This window comes from Trachurus trachurus, assembly GCF_905171665.1.
Source record: "Trachurus trachurus genome assembly, chromosome: 14".
In the NCBI taxonomy this organism is placed as follows: Eukaryota; Metazoa; Chordata; class Actinopteri; order Carangiformes; family Carangidae; genus Trachurus; species Trachurus trachurus.
In genome coordinates, this window is record NC_139903.1 from 10,076,160 (window position 1) to 10,101,405 (window position 25,246).

General features: G+C 42.6%; 2 protein-coding genes across 7 annotated transcripts in view; both read left to right on the forward strand.

Annotated features, from left to right (window-relative positions):
- Positions 1-210: 210 nt before the first annotated feature.
- mlxipl (MLX interacting protein like) lies at positions 211-16,647 on the forward strand. Of its 2 annotated transcripts, none has more exons than XM_083986868.1 (17): positions 211-700; positions 2,174-2,280; positions 2,459-2,541; positions 2,694-2,783; positions 3,202-3,243; positions 6,111-6,285; positions 7,348-7,428; positions 10,171-10,322; positions 10,448-11,066; positions 11,170-11,243; positions 12,022-12,274; positions 13,298-13,413; positions 13,605-13,727; positions 13,918-14,045; positions 14,517-14,640; positions 15,892-16,021; positions 16,134-16,647. In XM_083986868.1, the coding sequence occupies exons 1-17, from the start codon at positions 345-347 to the stop codon at positions 16,301-16,303; spliced, it is 2,823 nt and encodes a 940-aa protein (XP_083842994.1). In that variant the 5' UTR covers positions 211-344; the 3' UTR covers positions 16,304-16,647. The 2 variants fall into 2 exon arrangements, with proteins under 2 accessions (XP_083842994.1, XP_083842995.1); XM_083986869.1 differs by having other exon boundaries at positions 6,117-6,285.
- Positions 16,648-18,059: 1,412 nt separating this feature from the next.
- Positions 18,060-25,246, forward strand: part of srrm3 (serine/arginine repetitive matrix 3) — a 70,935-nt gene continuing 63,748 nt past the window's right edge. For all 5 annotated transcript variants that reach the window (XR_014595918.1, XM_083986380.1, XM_083986378.1 and 2 more), the window contains exon 1: positions 18,060-18,244. The gene's annotated coding sequence lies outside the window, so the exon portion shown is untranslated. The remainder of the gene's footprint in view (positions 18,245-25,246) is intronic.

Genomic DNA, 25,246 nt, shown 5'->3' on the forward strand with positions numbered 1-25,246 from the left:
TTAATTGGAAATTCAACTAACTTATCTTGATGGAATAGTTTGGATAAAAGTCCATGTGCATTGTTTTCATATCATATTTTTCCTACTAGGATTGGTCTATTAATAATTAGCGTCCTCAGCCAGTTGACATAATGATAGTAGCTATTACACAACAGTGCGCACCACATATTGTGTTGAGTGTGGAGGAGGCAGTGTGTCTCAGCAGCTGCCAGATGTGAGCAGACAGCGGCTTGGCTGAAGAAACACTGGACCATCTGAAGAAAGCAGGGGAGGAGTCATCCGAGGAGAGAGTTCACCGTGTGCCGCTGCTGGAGGATAAAGTCAATACTGAATGAAAACGCAGCATGGCGGGGAAAGGGGGAGTTTGTCCAGCGGGGCAGAGCCGGCTCCACCAGGACTCCTCGGACTCGGACTCTGAACCGGAGGCAGAGCCCGCTCGGACGGCCTGCGGCGCCGAACCGTTCGCCGGCTGTTTCCCCGGCAAACAGGTGATCCACAGCGGACACTTCATGGTGTCGTCGCCCCACAGCGACTCGGTGCAGCGCAGGAGGAAAAGCGGCGGCTCTCTGAGGAGATATGACTTTGACACGGTGAACAGGACCTGGTGCCAGACTTACCGGTACGGGCCGTTCAGCTCCGGAAGCCTGAGCATCGACCCCACTCTGACCCGCCTGTTTGAGTGTATGTCCCTGGCCTACAGGTGGGTCCTGTCACACACAGTTTAAAAACCACCTCTGCTCACTTTAGCTGCTTTTTAATGTGACTTCTGGTTACTCCTTTCACTTGTAGGAATGAACCTGCACATTGGGTGAAACTCACAGCAACAAACTAATTTAACAAACCAGCCTGAAACCTATAATTGATAAGATGTAGCCTACTTTCCCCTGCTGTGATCCTCCCCTGTACACTACACACGCAGTTACACGTGTTTTTTGAGAGCCACACAAGTGTTTACTCAGAGAGCTCCATGTTAAACTATCAGGCAATCTTTCAGCAGATTTCCCTTTTAAAAGTATTGAGGTGAAGTTAAGGTTTGGTGAATGAGCGGATGGGTTGAAAGGAGTGTTTTTGCAGAGTCTTGTGCAACAGCTTGGAAAGTCTTCACTGAAAACTGGACTTTGATTCCAGTTGGCTGCACTGGACAGATTACAGTGTAACTCAGGTAGAGGAGAGAGGATCCTGAGATGATGCCCCAGATTTTTATGAAAAAAGTTAAGATTTTAACCTCTGTTATAATCTATTATTACACATTGTAAGTGGAAATATACAACATCTCAATTTACATTTACTTTTATTGTTTTTAAATTGGTGTTTGACATTAGAATAGTCCCAGTTTCTTTTATCTTTTTGACACATTTCTGGAGCAAACCCTGCAAAGGAAGAAAAATATCAGTTCTGCTTTACCAACTTGTTTGTCATCAACCTTTGCCCTGACTGATATTTTCCCGACATGGCTCTCTGTGCCAATTTTTTTGTTATTTTACTTTTTATAGTTTTGTGATAGTTGCGCAATAAATCCCGAGGCAAGGATGTTTACCAGTGAAGTCAGACCTCCACATTCTACATTAAGGACATAACAACATTAAATTTATAGATTTTATCTGAATCATGTGAAAATAACTTAAAAAAAATAATAATTTAAAAGCTTTACATGCACGACATAAACACTTTTATGTAGACCAGGTAGAAAATATTTGTGCAAACAGCGATTTGTGATTAACCAGACATGCGTTAATTAGTTTGTCTCCTGACAAGGTTTTGTCAATGATATGCTGTCGCTGCTGTTTTTGAGTGTGTGACATGCAGCAACATCACTCCATTAAAACCATGTTGAAAGTGATTCCCTCTGGCTTCCTAGCAACTCCCCAAACACTTCACATTGTGAGGCCTCTTCTCAGCACTCAGCACGCCCAGGGACACTGGAAAAAAGCGCAAACAGGCCGTCAAAGTATAAGCTGATTGGGCACAATCATTCAAAATCAGGACAGGTTTCCAGCAAAGGTGGCAGTCAGGCCACTAATTGTTTTTTCCACTGTGTCTTTTTTTTCTTCTTGAGAGTATCTTGTCACTTCTGCATGCCTGTCCCTTTATTTAAAGTCACACATTGTCCATAAAGAAATCAAATATATGTAGATTTCTCTACAAAACCATGCCTGCCTTTTCTGTTTTGCAGTGGTAAGATAGTCTCACCAAAGTGGAAGTCTTTTAAGGGTCTACGGCTGCTGTGGAGGGATAAGATCCGTCTGAACAATGCAATCTGGAGAGCATGGTTCATTCAGTGTGAGTCTCCGCTCTACATCTGCTCCTACTCACATCTCTCCACTCATGATGAAAAAAGACATGAGTGGATAATGCAGCAGCAGCAACTGGAAAAACATAACAGACAAATCATAACTGCATTCATAAAGACATGCAGCAAGCATAAAGCTTTGTTTCGCTCTGTGTCTCCTGTGTTTAGATGTGGAGAAGAGGAAGAGCTCAGTGTGCGGGTTCGTCACCCCGCTGGAGGGCTCGGAGGCTGATGCGCATCGAAAGCCTGAAGTGAGTCATTTGTGCTGTAGGAGAATTAATTTTTAATCAAAGCGGTGCACATTTATTCAAATTTACCTGACACATTATTGTTTATGTTGCTGAGTTCAAGCAGATGTGTGCGATTTGTCTCATGCTTGTTATTTTCTGCTTGGTGTAAACAGGCGATTGTATTAGAGGGCAGCTACTGGAAGAGAAGAATTGAGGTTGTGATCAAGGAGTATCACAAGTGGAGGATTTACTACAAGAAGAGGGTGAGAACTCAGATTTTACACAATGCAAAATGTCATTTTTTTGGTATATTTTTCACCTTTGCCAGATGATATATCCTAATGACTTTGGAGTATAATGTCTCAGCAACTGTTTTCGGTTGGTTGCTGTAAAATGTGGCCCAGATTGGGTCCGAACATTCTTGTGCTCCTGAGGATAAACCGTAAAATCACTGTGCTGATTTCCACCATCATCATAAGATTCTGAATCTATAATCATTATAACAATTAGTTTATGTTAAAAAACCAGCAACACCATCATCCACAGTTGAATGTTGTGTTTCATACTACAGTAGTTATCAAATGATAGCATGAACATGGTTAACAGCACTGCTGCTATTATGACTCGTAGTCGTGTTGATTTTCAGATGAATTTCACATTTTCTTTTCTTTTTCTTTCCAGCTTCAGAAAAAGAAAGATGATATTCTATCAATGCTACAAGAGGTAAGAAAAAGACAAGTCCCTCTTTAACAGCCTTAACGGTGTCTATCTTTCTATATATGAATTGAAAACACACTAATGAAGACAAGTATTGATTTTGACTTTTGGAGCCTGGAGTTGACTGACTGACCCAGCCTTCAGTGTATGTGTGTGTGTGTGTGCGTGTTGGTGACCTGCTAGCATTGTTTACTCCTGAATGCATTTCAATATCATCATTGTTTTCCAAGTGACTATTTTTAGTGCCTTGATTTAGCCTCCCCTGGTTAACGAGAGAGGGACAGAGAGGAAACAACTTGGTCTGACATTTTTCGGCAACTGACGCATTTTGGTTGCCAGTGGCGACATCACCTCTAACTCCTCTCCAGGCTTTATCTTTATTCAAGTGAAATAGCTGCAGAATTTAATGTCATTTAATCAAATCTGACCTACTTTGTGCGTCGAGCGTGACGTCACGGAGGCAGAAACAAACAAAAGATCAGGAGCAAAAGAGGAGAAAGGCAGAAAGAGAAGGTGGGACTCTGGGGAAGCACCTCATTCATGATAGTATTCACAGAATGTGAAATGTGGCCTTGCAAGTCAGGGCCAGCCTACTATTCCTCATGCCACCTCTGTCATCAGCTTTAACCTGTTTTTATTCAGCTTTTCTGTGTCACTGCAAGCCCTCGTTTTCACAGGTCAAAATGAAGACCACCGGAATGATAAGACTGTGTCCGATTGGCCGTCTGTTGCTCAGGTTGTTTATTGTATTGTGCGGCACTTGAAAGGGCACATATCAGCACATAGCTGACAGGTCAAAGATCACTAAACCAGCTTTTTATGCTCAATGTTCCTAAAGTCTTATCTCGCCTCTGACTTAACAGTTTATTGTGGCTGAGGAAAAAAACACCTCACTACCAGGTTGTTATTGTACTGTTTGTTTATGTCATATAACGGTTTCCAGCTCTCAAGGCCTCATTTAGAATTTAACTGGCTTTATTATTTGAGCATTTTCCCTTATTTTCAAGAAATATTTAACAGTCTGATTAGGGCAGCTTCATCAACTTACTCCAGGCATCAAATTTTCACAAGTGTGTTTGTGTGCAAATCTATCACATACTGTCAGCCCTCGTAAAACCCAGGAGTGAAACTAAGTTGCCAGGCTCCTGATCAAGTCATAAATAAAGGCCTGAGCAGGAAACTGTGCTCCAGCAGGGGGGTGTGGACTGAGCAACCAATGAGCACAGTAGCCAGGCCACCAGTGGCCTGTCGGTTGATTGGTCGATTGATCCAGACTGAAATATCCCAACAACAACTGTTGGAGATGTTGTCAAGGTGTTTCGTGTAGAAATTCATGGTTCCCAGGGGATGAACACTGGTGGTTCCCTGAGTTTTCATCTGGTACCATCAGCCAGTCAGTAATTATATTCACACACAAACACAGAGGCCACTGTATAAGGTGCAGCTGTGCGATCATTTGCAATTGATTATAAAAGCTGCAGCATAAATTGGGCTCTTGGGTCTTCAGTCTTCAGTTTTTTGTGATATTGGGTGAAATGTGTGAAGTGGCCAGTGCTTTAAAGACAAACAGTATAATCTTTATTGGTGTTAGTTCCCAATTCCCATATGTTTCTTTTAGGTCTAGGTGTTATATTAACACAGTGCAATGGTCAACAGAAAAATGCTCTTCTGTATTAACAGTAATTAAAAGTCAACCAATCAGAAGAGAGACTCAGAGACTCCTCTCGTAGCTCGAGACACTACATAGAGATGCTTGTTGGTATTTTAAACTATGAATAAATTGTTTTGAGGATCAGAACACAACATAAAATTTAATTATTTAAGAATGAAAAAGTTCAAATATGGGACCTTTAATTTCATCTTGTCACTATCATCTCATCTCATCTTATCTCACATTGCAACACTGAAGCATTCAAGGTTAAATTTAATGCAGTGTGCCATCTAGTTGCAGGAAAGCCCTCAAAAAATGTAAATGATGCCTATCGGAAATGAGAAATTTGTAGGCACTCGTGGTTGTTTTGGTTGGTTGGTCGGTTGCTCTGGGTTGTCAGTGGCCCCAGGTCTTTCTGTTTCCCTGCACGTGAATGTGACTGCCAGAATTAGGTCAGGGACAAAAGGCTGCTGCTCTTATTGAAATGATGAGACATCAAAATAACGAAGTGAACAAAGCCGACATAATGATAACCTGTAAGGGGCTAGTGTTTTTGAACAATATGTCAAAGTGCTTTTTCATCATGCACTCTAACCACACACAAACACATACACACATATGCATATGCACACAACAATCTTACCTCATTTTACTTGTACTCACTTATATTCTCCGTCAAAAAAAAAACAAATCAAGAGGTAAATAAATAAATTACAAAGGGGCATGTCGTGAGCTTAGACGTAATCAAAACAGTTTCCGGCGCGGTCTGGGCTTCCCTATAAATGTGGCTTCACACTTAGAAGTGGAGGAGCAAAGAAAGAAGATCAGGGTGAAGTAAAGCATCTCAGACGGAGAGAAAGGACCAAGGCTAGAGCTTCATTTTCTGTGTTCTGAGTTTTTTTCCCCCCTTTCAAGGTTTCAAGGAGGAAAGGACACTTGGAAAACTTTGGCATTGTGTTGAGTTGTATTTTCATTTTGCTCAAGACTAAGAAGTTATTGAGTATCTTAGCGTGTCATGCAGCATTTAGTTGCTACAGACCTAAGTTCTGGATGTATACATGTAGGGAAACCAGCTGCCATCCATGCATCACTTTCCATCCAGGCCTCTTCAGCGCTGTTTGTAGGGAGCCCTCTAATGGATACATCAAGGATTGACTCAGTTTGTTGTTTTTAGAGAAGTTGGTCCTGTGAAGTGTTTTGATCTGTGGCTGCTTCGCTCAAGGGTCAGTCGTGCCAGGCCAAGCTGGAGAAATGGTCCAATCAGATGTACCAGCAGCCTGAAGCTGCACCGGTGGAGGCCCACATGTTTGACCTGGACTGCCTTCTGTCTGACATCTCTGACACTCTGTTCACCATGACTCAGAAGCCATGTCCCTGGGCCAGTGACCGGCACAACAGTGAGTAGTCTGCACTTTGAAGTCTGCAGATTGACTTTCAGATGCACAGCTCAAAATCAACTGAGCAAAAAAAAAAAAAATACAGGTCAAAAAGGCAAAAGGTGGTTGAGAGTAAGGATAAACAATTGGTCGTCTGTGGGCTTCATGATATGATTAGGGCATGTCTTAATTTATTATGTGGATGCATCATTTGGCTGAAGCTTAATCCCTATCTCCATACTCTATCTATAATCCCATTTTTATACTATGATTAGATATGCGTCTGATCTGATACAGCATAAGACAGATGAGTCTTATATCTATGGATTTGATGTATAATCTAGTATAATGAGATGTAAAATCCAGTGTTTGGATATATGTCATATTCAATGTTTTAAAGCTCCTGAAAACCAGTTTTACAAATTTCATTGTCACACCATAAACTTTTGAATTAAGTTTTTTCATCTCTGTATTTTGAGTTTCTCTTAAATCAAGTCTCATCAAATCGAACCCAAACAGTTTTAAAGATCTAACACAAATGCATTTTATTTTCATAGCAATGACTTTGACGTTTTTGCCTAAATTGTGACTATGAATCAAGAAATGGTTCATGTGGAATATACCTCCATAATACCAGAGGTTTACACAGTTGTTTGTATATAATTCATGGTAAACTATGCTAACCAGCTCTTAGCTGCCTGTAAACATACAATGGCACGAAAAGTTAAGTGGAATCACCTGCATTTATGTATAAATCTATCTGAGCAAACTTAATTTACAGTCACTGAACAAGCAGTGGACCTTTTTGTCTAACTCCCAGCAAGAAACAGAATCATCATACGTGTATATTGTAAAATGTTGAAATATTCCTTTAATCTCATAGTGAAAGTCTTTTTTCACTGCCACATTTTCATCACTTGGTGTAACTGGTGGTCACATGGGTTGGACAGTCAGCCAAAGGAACCTAGCCTACAAATAAGGAAATTCCCAAGGACGAAAGGCACACACACACACTCACACACACACTGACAAATGCACTCACGTTTTTCTTTATTGTGCACTCTTCCTTCTTTTCCTCCTCAGCGTACACTAGCAACGCTGATATAATCCAGCCAGGCCTGACTCCACTGCAGCCCAACCTCGATGATTTCATGGATATACCAGGTACTCTCTTCTTGTCTGTCTGTCTGTCTTCTACACATATTGTCAGAATGGCAGCAGATCAATATTTCCTATTGGTTTTGTTGCTTTTTCATCTGGTATCAGCTAATCTTTGTTTGCCATAGTTAATTATTCAATAACACTGTGATACGCGTGTGCTTGGGTCAGTGTAGAAATTATGGCAGATAGAAAATGTCTGAACTCAAGGACGTCTCAAGGTTTGTGCCTTGGTGTAAAATTCACAATTCTTGGCACTTATCCTCACAGACTCTCTTCCCGCTCAGACACAGCAACAAATATTAAAAGAAAGAATAATGATAAAATAAATTACACTTCATTACTATACTATACACTGTATGTGTTCCTGATGGGTATTGCATCAAACAAGGCACTCCTAGATCTAGTGCTGTGTTTGCAATTTATTATTTGGTCCTCAGAGGTTAGAGGGGGGTCAAAGGCAGGTTTGAGCTGGGAGAAAAGGGAAGTGGAAGAGGATGTGTTTAAACATGAGCCCTGGCTCTGAAACCAGTGGATAAAACAAAATGATGGGCTGGGAGATGGTAGAATTTCCTTCTTCAACACTAACTCTGGAGGCTCTCTGCTTGAGTCCTGAAACATGTGGACTTTTCAAGTGAGGATTATTAATTCAAGCGGCTGTAATCAGGTTTTTTACCATGATGCATGAAATGACGATATGAAATATGAAAGTGGTCGCTTACAGTGACAGCGACAGTGACTGAATTCAGGGTTCATTTAATGTTTCGGTGAAGAACAGTTAATCTAATCGAGTCCTAAAGACCCACTCGGAAAAAGTTTTATTTTGGCGCAGCATAATTCACTGTGACTCCTGAATCCTCATAAAAGATAATACTCGTTGATACATCCTTTGGAGTGTGAGAGGCAGTGGAATATTTTTCTGCCTCAGGCTGCTCATCTCGAGTGCAAACAGCTAGCCCGCAGCCAGACACAGACAGCAGACAAGCCTCGCACTGGAGGGAGCAAGCAGGTTGGAGTTTAGTTCCTCGCTCAGGGGCATAATGACTGTGGTTGTTTTGGCCTGTGTGTTACTTTCAGTGAAGCAATCCAGCAGCCCTCTGGCTACAAGTCAGCCTTTGTAACACACAAACAACCTGCTGCCCACTGTTGTAATATGTGTGTGCGTGTGTAGCTCCAGGACACAGCATTGGCAGTGTCCTGAGGGATCAGCTGTCTGCCTCTCGTTTGGTCACAAGGTCCGGGGAGCTGGTGTGTGTCTGTCAGAGTCACACTGCCATGCATCAAATGTATTCAGAGTCTTCCTCAGCGCTCCAGATCACAGATCACTCGTCTGAGGCAGCGCGCCGTGCCGTGCTGTGCCAGTAGTTTCTCCTTACTGAGATGAAAACACATACACGACCCTGGTATGTATTCGCAAGTTGTGCAACACATTGTGCTGTGTTGTTTATGTAACGCTTGTCTCGTGCCGGATTCTGAATACGTGTTAATGATTGGTGCTCGGCTCCACAAAGATCAAAACCTGGTTCGAACTGAGTAACGTCAGATGTAGAGAAACTGTTTTGAATCACAGTCGGCAGCCGGCCACAGACACATTTCATTGTCACACCATAAACTTTTGAGTTATGTTTTTTCATCTCTGTATTTTTTTTGTGTCTTAAATCAAGTCTCATCAAATCAAACCCAAACTGTTTGAAGATCTAAAACAAATGCATTTTATTTTCATAGCAATGACTTTAATTCTTGCCTATTAAGTCGTGACTATTCATCAAGAAATGGTTCATGTGGAAAAAGAGTTATTTCTTTTCTTGCCTAGATAATCAGTGCTACTCTAGTTGTCTATTAAATATGAGATTACAGGCAGGAGAGGATATCACGAATAAAATTCCCACAATACCAGAGGTTTACATAGTCCAGCTGTTTGTATATAATTCATGGTAAGCTACGCTAACCAGCTGTTAGCTGTAAACATACAATGGCACAAAAAGTGGAATCACCTGCATTTATGTATACATTTTTTGAGCAAACCTAATTCATTTTAATACAGTCAACACTGAACAAATATTAAAGCAGTGAACCTTTTCGTCTAAGTTTTAGCAAGAAACTCTTATTATTTTTGCTGTATGTTGCTAAGTTGTTTAGCTGTTTAGTGCTTTGAATTTCTAAAATGACGTCATGAGTGTGAGATCGAACTGCAGACCGACTGTAATGATTACAGAACATAAACAGCTATAGTTTCTGTACAGTTTCATTATATATAGTATATACTATATTATATACATTTCATTACAGTGAAAATAGGTTGTTCTCATTTTTGCTGGGAATCCCCTCAAGGACCTCAGAGAGCCCCAGGCCCCTCTTTGAGAACCACTGCAATAAATTACATGATGTCAGAGCCCAGTAAAAATAGCCTCAGTAAATGAGCAATGTGTTTATATTATGATTTAATCACAGTTTCAAAACTGTTTTTTGTTTTTGTTTGAAGATTTAAGTTTATACTAATAGAGTGATATGAAAATATAAACTGGTTACATGAATGAATGTATGAATGAATGATGTAGATTTTCCAGTATTTTTGTGGACTGAGATGATGTCACTTCTATAGATAGGAACATTACACATCAGGATTCCTCCTTTACAGACCCTGATGGAGTTTGAGACTTTTAATCATCTCTTTCCTTCCAGCTGCGTCAGTGCTGTGAGTTCCTTTATAACTGACACTTTGATTAACAGCACGTGTGCTTTTCTCAGATGTCTTTATGAACTACAGGGCCCAGCCCTCTGAGCAGACTGGTTTCGCTGACTGTGGCTATTTTGAGAGCTCATCCAGCACAGCGTTCGCTCCAGCTCCCTCCCCCGTCATAACGGCTCCTCAGCTCCTGATCGACAGCCAGCTGGCTCAGGTACTGCTGCTGTTAACAGCTCCTCCTGCTCGCGAGACGCATCGCTGCGGAAGAATTTCATTAGCGACTAATTGCACAGATTTTTAATCAGTGGCCTAAAAATAGACTGAAACTTTCTTTTCCAGCCTAATCTGTCGTCTGACAGTTTACCCCAGCCCTCCTCATCCAACGCCCAGCCTGACCCGACCAGGCCCGGTGAGGACTGCAGCGAATACCACACAACCAGCATCATATCAGGAGCCATGCCGTACGGACATCAGTCGTTCCCAGATCCACCTGTTTCCTTGGCGTTCACCACCAGCATCGAGCAGCCGCCCTCCGCAAGTGTTCCTTTCCTGTACCCGCTGCCGTGCCACAAGTTTGGCTACTACACAACCACCAATGTGACCTCGTCTGTCATCACCCACACCGCCTCCACCGCAGGGGCCCAGGGCTCTGCTGCGCACCAAGCCTCCCACGCCTTCCCTCACACAGGGGACACATACTCCCAGATTCCCTTCCACTCTCTCAGTTACCCAGCCGCCGTGTCCGACCCGGTTCAGGCAGCGCTGCCCTCTGTCACCGCGTCTCACTGCTTCTCAGTCCCGGAGCAGGTGGCTGTCACAGGAGTCAGAGGGAAGCACAAGCAAAAGACAGGAGGGGTGAGGACAGTTAGTGCCTCTGTAGCTCTGCCTGGCCCCCACTCACCTGCCCCCACACCCACTAGCTGCCTCGCTAAGCTGCTCTCCTCCGGCGCTCGGGAACGTGAGTTCTCCCCTTGTTCTGTCTTTTAACATCAGTTACTAATCAGAGATGAGTGGAGTCGTGCTTCTGTCAGAATACGACTATTTGTTTTCTGTGGTTTCAGGGAAGCCGGCGCTGGGATTTGATACCACTCTAGGGACCGCCAAAGGTCAGAGGTCAACATCGCCCAGCTCTGCGGTGAGTCCGTCCGTTAGTATCACAACAAGTTCTGAAACAGTGACTGGCTCAGCGCAGCATCTAAACCCAACCCATTGGCATTTGCATCATACAGTATCGTCTTCTCTGTGTCGCACTCACTCTTACTATTGAAATCTATTGCTATTGAAATTTTAGGCAATTAAATGATGAAAAAGTGATGAACCTGCTGAGACACATTTGTTATTCAGTGTTTTTTAAACTTCAACAGTCACAATTGAAATTGAGGCACAAGTGTCAGATTCAGTTCCCCTGGCAACACCTGGGTGGGGTGGTGTAGATATGGATTTACAGCAAATTTCTCAATTCGCTGTATCTAACAGGGATGTACATCATCGTGAGGTTTGAATAAGGTCAGAAGACAAAAAAAAAAGATTTAAATGGGGGAAAATGATTTTGCAGCATTTTTCATTTTAAGTTTGCAGTAGGACCTGTGGGATCCTTGGTTAAGACCATCTAAATTAAAGACCAGGTTTAAAAAACTTTGGTTCACTGTAATTTCAGCTTTACTGTAATTGCTAAAGATAATCATAAAAGCTTGTTTACTAAAGCTGAAAACTTGATTTTCTGTGCTCCAGTGGCCTCTGCTGTTCAACTAACCTGACTTGAAGTAAAGAAATTAACAGTGATGAAGTGTTCTCAAGGTTTTCTGACAGTTCTGTTAGACTCACTTATTGAATTTAATGATTTTCCAAGGAAAAGAGTTAAAACCAAACTAAAAATGTCTAAATGCTTTTTGTTGCTGTGTTTTGTTAAACAGTCAGGGAGCAGTGCACATGTTGGAGGAGCTTCATCACAACAGCAGCAGCAGCAGCATGGAGCTGGCTGGCCTGCAGGGATCCCAGTGTTGACACCTCTGCACAGCGGACCCCACGCCAGCACCTCCAGAGGTTTGGCGGTGTCGACCATACTCGCCCATGGCTCCACACCCACCGGCACAACTCTCCTCATTCCAAAGACTGAGAAACTATCTCCCGTGCAGCTCTATGGCACAGACAGGAGCACCCTAACTGGTAATGATAATCGTTTTATATGTAACTGGTTGTGCTACACACTTTTGCAAATGCATCTAATCAAGAAATACACTGGAGGACATTTCAGGGATGTTGGCAAGTTAAAAATGTTTCATGTATGTAGTGCACCATGCTGATACTGCAGCATACACTCTGTTGAGCCTCAGAGGGCATCTTCTAGTCGCTATATGTAAATTAATAGTTCAGCAAAAACTGACAACACCAACAAGAGAAGTGAACAAGTGTTTAATAGTCACACTCATAAAAAATAAAATATATTTGTGCAACACAACCTCAACAGTTAAGTTATTATTCATTTTAAAGTTTATTAGTCTACAGGCATAACATAGAAACTAGTAATTAGGACCAAGCTTGTGGTTTGTTATTATCTACTGCATTTGGAAGACTGAAATGGCAAGTTATCAGAGAAGTCAAAAATAAAATAATACAGTAATTCATTCAAATGTAGTGAAGTGTAGAGGAGAGATAGGTAACACATGCAGATCAATAACTGACTGTTGCTGTCGCTGAGACCAAAATAAAATTGGAAAATTTATGGTCAATAGAAAAATAAAAAGCTTTTTTTCCCTGCTCTTACCGACTGATTGCAGGTTTAAAGAACATTAAATAGCTGTTTGTTTCTCTTTGGCTTGTCTTATTATTTTCTACTTTTTGTGACTTCCGAAGCTCCATACTTATCAAACAGCACACAGCCACACAGCATGGTGTCTGAGTGAAAATGGGAACATCATTCAACACATAGGGGGGTTGGATTTTATTTTGTTTTTTTATTCTCATCAGTTCTGTCTGGATCTAACGAAAAAAAAAAAAAAAAAAAAGGAAAAACTTAAGGTATTCAAAACCATAGTAAACAGACATGGCTGATGACGTTATTCAAATCACATCCTGGAGAGATTTTGAAGTACATGTAAATTATTTGTGTATAAAGATGTGAAGATCTGGATGCCATGTAGTTTACCTGGAAATGTTTTAAGTAAATGTTATTATCTTTGTTTGTCTCAGTGAATTTTCCAGAACATCCTGGTCGAACGTCACCACCCAACCCTTTAGACAAAATCTCCAACCCCGAGTCCCCACAGTCGGGCTTCTCAGGACATGGAAAAATAGAATCAAGTAAGGTAGGACATACTGTCTCATTCAGTCTGGTGAAACAGAACAATGTGGCACTTTTCTTTTTATAAATATACATACAGTATATCAAGTTTGAGTTGTTGAGAGCTGGATATGTGAAAAGTCTAGAAAAGTCAATGTTGGCCCATCGGGTCACTCTCAGTGCGATGAACACATTACTGAGCCGTGTTATCTGCAGCAAACAGAGACCAGGAGGATAACTCACATCTCAGCCGAGCAGAAGAGACGTTTCAACATCAAACTGGGATTTGACACTTTACATAACCTTGTGACAACACTCAGCTCTCAGCCAAGCATAAAGGTACTGTGACAAGATGTGCAGCTGCTTCACTGATAGATGTGACAGAAGGTTGAGGCAGTTTAACTGGAAGTACAGAGGAAAAAAAACCTTTAATAATTATTGTTATTATTATTGTTTTTATTATAATAGAAATGTATATAATAGTTGTGGTGTGGGGCTGATGTTGTGATTCCTCTGTCTGCTGGCACAGATCAGCAAAGCCACCACACTGCAGAAGACGGCTGAGTACATCAGTAAGATGCAGCAGGAGAGAGCTCAGCTCCACGAGGAGGCTCAGAGACTCAGAGAGGAAATCCAGGTCCTCAACTCTGCCATCAAGTGAGACCTTGAGCCAGTGTGTGTGTGTGTGTGTGTGTGTGTGTGTGTGTGTGTGTGTGTTGGTGAACACTGTGTATTCAATACAGAGAAATGTTTTCACCAGAGGATAAATACGTTATCTGCAGTGTGCATCAAGTTGTCTACAATTACCCGTTAACAGTTTGTAGTTGTTAAATATTGCAGACAGCTGCATGCATAAGCATTTTATTATGCATTATAAATTGGTGAAATCCTTATTACTGATCACAAAATGTGATTATGAAATTCAAAAGATGTCCTCTATTTTCCATCAGTGGTGAATCTGTCACCATACGCACAGATCCGTGTTGGTGGTAATAACTTTTCATCTGATTGCAGTTTGTAAACCGAAGTACAGCGGTGCTACAGTCTGTCTAATAATTGATTGTAATGTGTATGCTGTCAGTTCTAGTAGTGGGCACTGTTGTTGACTCAGTGTGTCTGTCCATGCAGTGCGTGCCAGCAGCAGCTACCGGCCACCGGCGTGCCCATCACGCGGCAACGCTTCGACCACATGAGGCAGAAGTTCAGAGAGTACGTTCAGGCTCAAACTCTGCAGAACTGGAAATTCTGGATCGTATCCTTATGAATGTAGATCTGCCAGAGGTTAATTAGAACATCACACTGCCACAGACATGACTTTAGAAAACTTACTTTATATTTAAAAAAAAGAAGCCTGGATTATAATTAAGTGTTGTGCACTAAATGTACCCATCTATTCATGTGTGGGCTTCTCATGTGTCATTACAGTATTTGGCTCCAGTGTCATTTGGCTTCTTCAGACTTTGGAGGAATTTCAAATTATGTTTCATTCCCAAAACCTTTCTCTTTGAATCCAAATGAGCTAATTACGCCAAGCATTATGCCAGTCTGGACAGATAGTGATAAGGATAATGTTTTTAAAGTGTAGCAGGAAAAACATCCTCTGAAATTCAGTCTTTGGTCCAGCACATATGGTAAATGGCCAAACAGGGGTTTTGTAAAGCTTTAAGTTTAACACTGGAGTTTTAATTCAGAAGAAGTACATAATCAATCTCTGGCCTGTCAGTGTAAGCAGACAGAGAAAACAAATGTCTGTGTGTTGTATTGAAAAAAATGTGTATGCAAATTTATCACATAACTCTTCCATTGATGATCACCTAATCTGCTGTCCTTATTTTGCAGGCGAGATAAGAAGATTAACGATTTTTATCATACTTGTGTGTTGCACAAAAAACACCTCCAGGGTGTTCCATCTCCATGAATGTTGAGGTATTTTCAGTGGTTGCTCTAGAGACTGCACTTTTATCTTTATCTGCTCTGATAGTATTCCAAATTAAAACACAGGTTTCCCATGAGGATATTTTCTCTTTACATAGATTGAAGACAGCAGTGTTTACTGGGTGTGTCCTCTAATACTTCTTATTGTGCTGTTACTGTCAAGAAATAAAACAACAAAACCAAAACAGACACTATATTTATTCCAATAACAAGCACAGCGTGTGCATCCAGAGCCCCATCTTTCATAATTCCCATGTGCCATAGAGCTCTATTGTCAAATACACATTAGCTGGCCACATTCTTGCATCTGTTCCTTTATTGCCATGAATATGGGATTGTTGTTGACATGCATTTGGTCTGAATTACTGAGCTGTTTTTAATAGGTTTTAAGAATTAATGTGTGCAGTAGGAGCCAATGAATTCTATCTGGGTGTGAAGTCCAAAATTATTGATATATAGACTTATATTTATCTTTTAAACACTATAAAACACTTTGCTGGAGAAAATTCAGGAACTCATGTGCTATTATTTTCAATGAGTCAGATGTCTTTCCTTAACTCAGTGTCAGTTCAGTATCATCATCGAGCCGCTGTTTGAGTCCTATAATGGGATGGTGTCCACTGCCAGTGTGGAGGACCTGTGTCGATCCACTCTGTCCTGGCTGGACCAGCACTGCTCCCTGCCTGCCCTTAGACCTAGTGAGTCCCATGTATTTTTTTTTTTTTTTACAGGGAAGTATCCACAGTTTGACTATCATGCCATATATGTGATTATCTGTAACTTCGGTTTGTCTTTTCTTTGTCCCCTCAGTGGTTCTGCGTTCACTCCGTCTCCTCAGTACCACCACAGCCATTCTGACTGACCCCAGTCTGCTGCCGGAGCAGGCCACCCTCGCAGTCACGCAGGGCGACCACCACGCTGCTGCCGCCCTGGACAACTCCTTACAGCCTGTCACCCGGGACAATATGCACCCCATGTGACCCTGAAGAACTCAAGACTCAAAGGGACTGAACTGAAACCCAACACAATGCGCAGGAGAGCACAAGTCATAGGGAGCCCAGAGTGATTAAAACCTTTTCAAGACTCAACACTAAGCCAGAAGACTGTTAATAATCATATTCCAATAAAACTCACCAGCTGCGAAGAGAATGTATCCCAGTACACCCCAAAATGACTTCTAATTAAGTTTTAACACAGCTAAAATATACATTTGTGATTGTTTCTCAGACTCTGATTTTTTTTTTTTTTTTTTTGGCACAACAGTGGTTCAGATGGGTGTAAGGAGATGTAAGTTACTGTGACTGTGATAAATGGCTTCATTTTGTTGAAATAATTTGTTAACATCAGTCGACAGCTGCATTTATTCTCAATTACGTTGACATCTCAGGTTATCTTTTCTGTGTAGCACTGCTCTCCATTATTGACCTTTACTCAGAGTTTATATGCCCTCCTCCTACAACTCCATTCATCCTCAGCTCTATGGGATGCCACACACCACTGCAAGTATTAAGGGAGAATAAGAAATATGATTATTGTATTATTTTAAGAACATTAAATTCAAGGGTTCTCATAGTGGACTCTGTAGACCACCACAGGCTCATTATACTGATACCACCCACTGATTGCATGAGAATTAAGGATGGCAGCTTAGAGCCATGTGCCATTTTGTTCCAGGAATGTAATCAAGAAGCATTTTATTTGATTCCTCAGGACCATAAGTTCACCAAACCTAGAATTATGTGAACATTTACAATTCAATGGACTGAATATAAAAACCCACATGAAAGCACAGCTTAGCACAGTTTAAAGAACATTACTCCTCAGCGAACTGGTATAAAGCAGACATTTTGACTTGATGTTTTACCAATAGCTTTGTGTAACACACCCAGACCCTAAAACTGAAGCAGCTGATGGACCTAATCATTAGTCAGCTAAATTGTTTACACCTGTGCTTCTCTTACAGGCAATGCATTTTTGAGGATAGAAATAATTGCATTTTGTATTATTATAGTGCCAAATTTGCAACATAAGTTATCTAATTTTACAGAGTAGGTCTACCCTCTCTTTAAGAGTATTTACAGACCCAACAGCTTCCACCAAGAGCAAGCAAACATGGAAACAACAGTGGCGAGGAAACACTTCCTTTTTAAGGCACAAACCTCAGGCAGAACCAGTCATAGGGAGCTTAAACCGGTGCGGTTGGCAAGGCAAGGCAATTTTATTTGTATAGCTCTTTTTTTTTTTACAGACAGTATGTCTCAAAGGGATTTACATAGCATCATAACAACATCCTCTGCCCTTTAGACCCTATTATCGAGTGAGGGAAAAACTCCCAAGAAAACCCTTTCAACAGGGAAATTGGACAAACCTCAGGTTGGAGAAGAAAAGAGAGGAAGAGATGTAGTCTTTAATAGAGAGAGATAAGAAAGTGAACTGACCTATTGTAGCCTACACACACACACACACACACACTCAAGCAACGCTACCACACTAGGTGGCGCTCCTCCTGTGTGATCCATCGTGACTCCCCCTCTCACTGCTGCAGCTCTGTGCCGCGGCGGTGGCTCCTCCGCCCCGGCAGGAGGCGCTGTGCCGCGGGCGGCGCCGGAGAAGCGCAGTGTGTGTGAGGGTTTTTTTTTTGTTCCCAGAGCTGAGCTGAGCTGCTCGGTGCGCTGTCCACTTCAGCACCACAAGCCGAGCAGACAGAGGCAGAGAGCAGCAGCAGCAGCAGCAGCAGCAGCAGATACAGCAGCAGCAGGGTTTAAGCTAACACCGAAGAGACGCAGCTCAACATCAGCACCAACCAGCAGCAGCAGCAGCAGCATCGACACCAGACCAGAAACCCAAACACCAGAAAACACCGAGCACTAACCTGGCCTGAAACGCCCCACACCGACGGAGCAGAGGACCACACGATAAAGGTAAGAGTTCCCGAAGAAGCTCAAATAGGATCAAGTTGGCGGATGATAATAATATCGGGCATCACGGGAGAGAAACCAGCTCCACTTCCCTTCCTGGTTCATAAATATTGCATGGCTGCGTTAAGTCGGTGTTTACCTCTTGTTTGTCATAAAGAGAGGACAGTTGAGCCGGCGGGGGACGGGGATGGGGATGTGTGTTTTTTTTTTTTGCTGGGCAGCCAGATCCGCTCGCTTTGCAGATGGTGGGGCTTTTATAAGTCGTGCGTGTCCGTGTCCGTGGCTGCTGTCTGTATATACCCGCGACCAGCTGCTGCTCTTTCTTTATTTATTTGCCCCCTCACCTTCTCCCTCCCTCCCTCCCTGCCTCCCTCCCTCGTGTTATAGCTATAGCCGTGCTACTAGGGGCATTTAACAGCACCACCGACACCGTGTGGACGACGTTGGTGTTTTTGTGAACTGGAGGAAGAAGGGCGTATCATCGTGTTGTTAAACCACCGCCTCCACCCAGTTTACACACCGAGGTCATTTGCGGAATAAACCCGGTGTTTGGTGCTGAAACACGGGGCAGTGGGCAACACGAGAGGCTGCATGAGTCTGGTTAGAAGTGTAGGCTACAACACTTTATTATGAGTTATTGTAAACAAACAAAGACTGGAGAGTTGTGTGCTCCTCCTGTACTGTTGTGTGTTATTGTGAAGTCGATCCTAAAATTGCATTATAGCTGTTTTTATTGACTTTACAAGACACTTTATCTGTGGGGAAGTCGATCCCAGTGTTGTTTATAGCAGAGGCAGCTGATGACTGACTGACTGACTGACTGACTTGTGCATCCTCTCCTCCAAGTGCTGGTCCAGATCTGATCAGTCTTGACTTGTTCACTGATGAACAAAACTGAGCACGGAGGAAATGAGGCTGAGTCAGCTTGCCCATTATTTGAGTTTCTGATTTATTTATTTATTTATTTTTAGGGATTGCAGCAATCAAGTGGATTAATAGGGTTAGACAAGCAGATGTTTTTTTTGTATTGTTTGCTTGCTTGTTTTCTTTTGTCATTTGAAGATATTTTATAGATAAAACATAATTTGCTCATCAATTAATAATTCAAATATCTGTCATTTGCAGCCCTAGATTAATTTGTTTGTTAAAAACGAAGTCATAAAGATGTTGATCACATTTTAATGATTCACAGTAAGCTCTGTTTTCTCGCCCTCTATTGTGTTTTCAGGTTGTGCAAAATTCAACACAAAGCATCAGCAAAATATAATGTTGTATTTGAATCTCACAGAAATAATAATGCAGAGGGAGTACAAATTAAACACACTAGATATTATTGTACACATTATTCCCTATAGATAAATAGTTGTAGTGCTTAATTGACTCTCAATGCACTGAATGTTTTGTCGATTCACAACACTGTAAACAAAATATAATTGAATTTGGACAGAAAGATCTTACTGGACATCTGCCTTTTCTGTGATGATTTATAAATTAAATGATTCACCGACTAACAGATAAGATAAACAGCAGATTAATTGAGAGTGGGAATGTTTGGCCTCAGCTCTAGTTTATGACAAAAACCTCTCACCGTGCTGCTTCAGATTATTCGATGACAGGCAGGCAGCTGTGTGACAAAATTCAGATGTTCATTGAAATGCCTGCTGCAGTCCACACGCATGCCGACAAAGCAAATGACTGCTTGGCTCCGTTCTTATGAACTCCCTTGCATGCGAATCAGTAATCAGAGCTCAGTTTGTGACAAGCCGCTCGGGTTAAAAAGGAAAACGTCAGCAGCAGGAGCAGCAAGAGCTGGGTGAGTGACAGGGACGGTGACGGTGCAGCTGACCAGAGACTCAGCTTCATCCACCAGGGACCCACAGGCACAGGCACAGGCACAGTGGCTGTCTGGCCAAAAAAACTCAAATACTGAGTGTATCTTGGGAGAGCAGTCTTCCATTTTGTCTGGTTGCGCCGCCGTTGGCGAGATAGGCCCAGGTGAGGTAAGAGGCTGATAGAGGGATTAGCTTGTATTAGGATGTGGCTGCTCATAGAGGTGTGAGAGAAACGTCAGTCACTCTCTCCCTATCTTCCTCTGCCGTCTGTCTCTCTCCACAAAGCATCTGTCTCCTGCCTCTTTCTACATTCACATTGTTCCAAGATGAGCAGTGATACCCCCCCCCCCCCCTCCACCCCTCCTCCCGCCCCTCCACTCTGCCGCATCTCAGTGGTTCTCCTCGCCGTCCCTCCTCGCCACATGCAGCCACCATCAGTGCATGCCTCCCTGCGCTCTCCTCTCATTCTGCTGCTGGCAGACACGCACCGCTCCTCCTCCTGTCCTACTTCCTCCTTCCTCTGCTTCTTCTTCTTCGGCTCTCCTGAAGGGGCGAAGCTGCTGTTGGCCCAGAGACAGGATGGGATGGGGTGGGGGTATGGAGAGGGCGGTTGAATGGGTGGCACGGGGAGGATGGAAAAGGTCAGAGTTCTTATCAGGCTCAAGTATTTCAGGCAAGTACCATGTGTTAAAATAAACACACAAATTGCGGCAGTGTGTTGGAGCGCAGCAGGAAGCTTCTCTGCTGCTCATTCAAAGAAATCCAAACCAAATAGACTTGGATTCTCAAGAAACATGAAAATCAGGCTGGTACTCTCTGATTCTCCTTGAAGCTGCTCTTCTGCTGGCAGGGTGAGGGCCACGGTGGAGCTGCTGGGCTGTACGGTATCTCTGCAAGGGGTAATTACATTATACCTTATTTACAGAGCCTGGCAGTCTGTCTTCCTGTCTCACGTCCAAATGCACTATGGGAGTATTTCCAGCTCGGGAGTGACGTTTTCCTGCTGTGTCATTTTAGTGAGGTGACAGAGAAGCATCCAGAAGTTGGGTTTTATTTTGAAAGCGAACTCATCAGGGGGGTTTAAAGCTCTTTGAGACATTTCAATGCTAATAAGAAGTTTAAATGTGTTAAATTCTGTTTTATTCCCATCACCGCAATTTCTTAGCTGTCTGTCTATATTTCTCATTATTTAGTCACAGTGTGCTCATGATGGAAATTATCTCTTACAGATGGGCAAACAAAGCTGATAGTGTGTTTATCACAATGAGAATTCTTCTGCTATGATCCTTCCTTAGTTGAACAAAGACAACATGAACAAATAGAGATGTACTGTAGTAGAAAATCTAATGAAACTGACTACATGCAGGAAGTCATGTAGTCAAGCTGTAAAAATCTGTGGATTCTGAGATTATTAAATTTATTCCAACCACAAGTAGATCCACAGTTTAATGGATATTTTTTATAAATCTTTTATTTTATTGCCTCTAGCTTAGATTCACTGTGTTTTAAGTGCCAGAACAATAGTCAGGTGGCTATAAATAATTTAAACAGGTTTTGGCTGCTGTGTCATTCTTCCTGTTCATATGAGCCTTAAAAAGACACCTTCAAATCTGTGTAAAATGAATTTAAATGTTCATCCAAAGGCTGAGTTAGATAAATCATGTGGTGTTATGGTTTTATTTGAAAAAAGAAAAGAAAAGACAGAAAAAAACAGTTATTATAATGGAGTTGAAATAATCTAAGTGGTTTATGAGGGTTCATCTGCAGTTTCTGCTCCTCTCCTATATGACCCTGCTGGAGATTTCCTGTTCCTATAACCTCCAGCCATCTTGTACTTGAAGAATTATTAGCAGCTGCTGTGAGACCCTGGTCTGATACAGATCAATACTCCACCGGCTGCGGTCCTTGAGAAGCTGTTATGAGCTCTGTGCTGCTGCTATTGTTGCTGTTGTTGTGGTGTGGTGTGTTGTGTGTCCTGCAGTGGCCTGCTCCCCGGCACAACGCAGAACCATCCCATCTTCCATTAAGGTTACCTGAGATGAATTCTCCCCGTAAATGCATCCACAACAAATATTGGAGCGGGCCCGTGCCACTGTAGAGTATGAGTCATTTTGATAACCAAATCACACTGAATTTCCTTTATGGGGATAAAGATGCTAAGATTAGCATAAGAATGTATTTCTAGAGCCAGCCCTCCTCTCACATCCCGCTCGAAAATATACTCGACATTCAGAGGTGATTAAGTTTTTCTTTTCGATAGTTTGGATTTGAAATCTATACGTACGTAATGTAACTTTACATTCAAGGTCAGCCTCCCATCGTGGAAGGTATTTAAGCAACTTGGAAGATCAAGAGGATGCCTGCTTCATCTCCGGATCAAAGGGAGCTTAGCCCCAGATTCATCCTCATCAAGAGGCAGAAAAACATTAGATAAAATTTTGATCAAGCAGTAAGAACTGAATAATTCAATCTCACTTTTCTTTTCTTTTTTTCCCCCATCGTTTGGGGGATGTTTCTAATGAACTTTGTCCTTTAGACGCTGATAACAGTTAAATAACAGAATGTTTTATTCATTAGTTTCTTCAGATCTATTATTGCCAAATAAAATATTTGCCTTATTATCCATTAATATCAGCACATTCTTCTCTGCCAGACAGACGACGGTGCTTTCTATCAGACCCATGCATGTGAGCGTTGCTGCTGCATGTGTGTGAGATGTGTGATATAACAGCCATATGAGACTGCATTATTGAAGTCAATACAGTCATGAGAAACGGCCAAGCTCTTTTTGAGTCAGGCCGTTTGAAGCCGTCACCCAGTTACTGCTCAAAGGGCACGGTTTGACTGCTTGTTAGCCATCTTTGGGCTCAGTGTGTGTGTGTGTGTGTGTGTGTGTGTGTGTGTGTGTGTGTGGTACTGTCCCCCTAGGGATCCCCTTCCTCTATCCCACTGACTTCAGAGCTGCTTTGAAGTTCCTCCTCAGGAGAGGAGAGGTGAAGGCGAGGGGAGGGGGGAGAGAGGAGAGAGAGAAGGGGGGGGGGGGGGGGGGGAGACAAAGGGAGGAGGTGGGGGAGGGAGGGAGAGCAGTGAAAATGCTTCATTTTTATTCCTGCACTCTCTCCGCTCATCGCTGAGCTTTCTTCCCCTCGTAATTTGAGAATGATGTCATAGTCTGCATAATGCTTTTTGTATGACAAACTGTGGCTGTGTCGTCGAGGTGAGCAGGAAGTCACAGGACGGAGAGAGAGAGAGAGAGAGAGAGAGAGAGAGAGAGAGAGAGAGAGAGAGAGAGAGAGTGGTCGAGCGCTGTGTTAGGAATTTATAGCATATTAGGGTGGTCATGTCGCTGCTCTCGGTCAGCTGATGAATAATGGAGGGGATCAGTGTCTAGTTCCATCAGGTGATCCTGGTGTAGTTTTCAGGAGGGCTCTGTGTGTTTACGGGTGTGTGTGTTTGTGTGTGTGTGTGTGTGTGTGTGGGTGGGTGGATGTGAGGGTGAGAAGAATGGAGAAAGGCGCAGTGAGAGCAGCTGCTGCACCCAACACACCCTCAACACAAAACCATCTGCCGTGCTGACTCCAGAGAAATAACACACACACATCCTCCCTTGCTTTCTCTTTAGCAAACACACACAACATATACAGACAGAGAAGAAAACACTACTACATCATCTATTTGTCTTATTTTTTTTAATTTGTCTATCCTCAGTTATTACAATGCATCTTTTAGTTAAGTTTACATTTATTATCAACATCATTAAAGTACATAATGGTGCAGTGTGGAAAGAATCTGAAATGCAATTATTTCTTCTTCTTCCTTCTTTTTCAGATTTTGACAGAAAATAATGTATGAAACATTTATTTTACATTTATTATCAATATCATTATATTACATATATAGTGCAAAATGAATGTTTCATACATTATTTTCTGTCAAAATTTGAAAAAAGAAGGAAGTAGAAGAAGAAATGATTGCATTTCAGATTCTTTCCACTGCAGTACAATGTGAGAACAACAGCTCATATATTAAAAACAAAAGTATTGTGGCAAAGGAAAGAAGAAATATGAGCAAATAACCTCCAAGGTGTGAAAGCCATAGAAACAAATGACTGGATGTTTACACAGGTAGATGAACCTGCTCAGCATTTCTGTCTGACATACGTTGTACGTTGCCTTATTTGCAGCAGCTGCAGGTTTGTCGGCCAGGAGTCTTGCTTTTTAATCATGCGTTGTCTTTTCCAACCAACCGATGTCCATTGGTTAGGTGAATGCCCTCCACCTATAGCTTGTAAAGGAAACTGATGGCTGCTGTTCCCTCTGCCAGTGGAAGTGGAGCATCATCTCTGTGGTGATGATGGTCTTGTGGGAACTTCAGTAGGCGTTTCAAGGTCAGCTCCACTCACCTCTGGGTGATGGGACAGGCCACTGCTTCGCCTCGTGCTGTTGCTCTGAGCCTCACCCCTGGTACCTGACATAACAGAGCCGGCTGCTGTGATGTCACCTGGCTGCTGGCCCTGTTTGCTTCCAGCCTGCAGGATTTCAGCTATAGCTCACACACATGACCCGCCTGTGGCTCCGCTGCCGCCACCACCACCACCTGTACCGCTGTTCCCTACCTCACTGCTGCTTCTCAGCCAGAGAGGATGTGCTGCAAAGCTCCAGGTTCTGGTCGTCATAGAGTTGGCTCCTCTGCAGCAGCGGTGCAGGTTCCAGGGAGCGGGAAGAGTATTGAACGTGTCCCAGATAAAGGAAGCTCAGCCTCGCTCGGGGCATCCTGCGCATATCACTAACATACGACTTACTGTGCTGCTGTTGGGTTGCAGCTCAGATTTTCTTGCTCTCCCATGATCTCCAGATCATCTGAGATAATAAGGTCTTTCGATCTTTGTGGCTTTGGACCTGCTGTTACCTATTCAAATCATGTCCTGCCTGGCCTGGCTGCAATAATCCATCAGTCTCTCTGTGTTTCAGTCGACTGATGGCCTCGGTGTTTTGGACAGACAGGTCAGCTGAGTCTCTCAGCTTGAACATTCGACTTGTAGCCCGGGTTAATGGATTTCAAAGGAAGATCCGATGTGTTTTCGTTCCCAAACAGTGTAGTGATGGAATGTTTTTCATTAGCCGAACTTGAGCTCCCCTTCATGGAGAGATTTAAACACTTAGCATAGACTTTA

Coding starts and splice junctions, on each gene's coding strand:
- mlxipl (XM_083986868.1), top strand. CDS start 345: ATGGCGGGGAAAGGGGGAGTTTGTCCAGCGGGGCAGAGCCGGCTCCAC. Junction 2,784..3,201: donor GGATTTACTACAAGAAGAGG/GTGAGAACTCAG, acceptor TTTTCTTTCCAG/CTTCAGAAAAAGAAAGATGA. Junction 13,728..13,917: donor GCTCTCAGCCAAGCATAAAG/GTACTGTGACAA, acceptor CTGCTGGCACAG/ATCAGCAAAGCCACCACACT.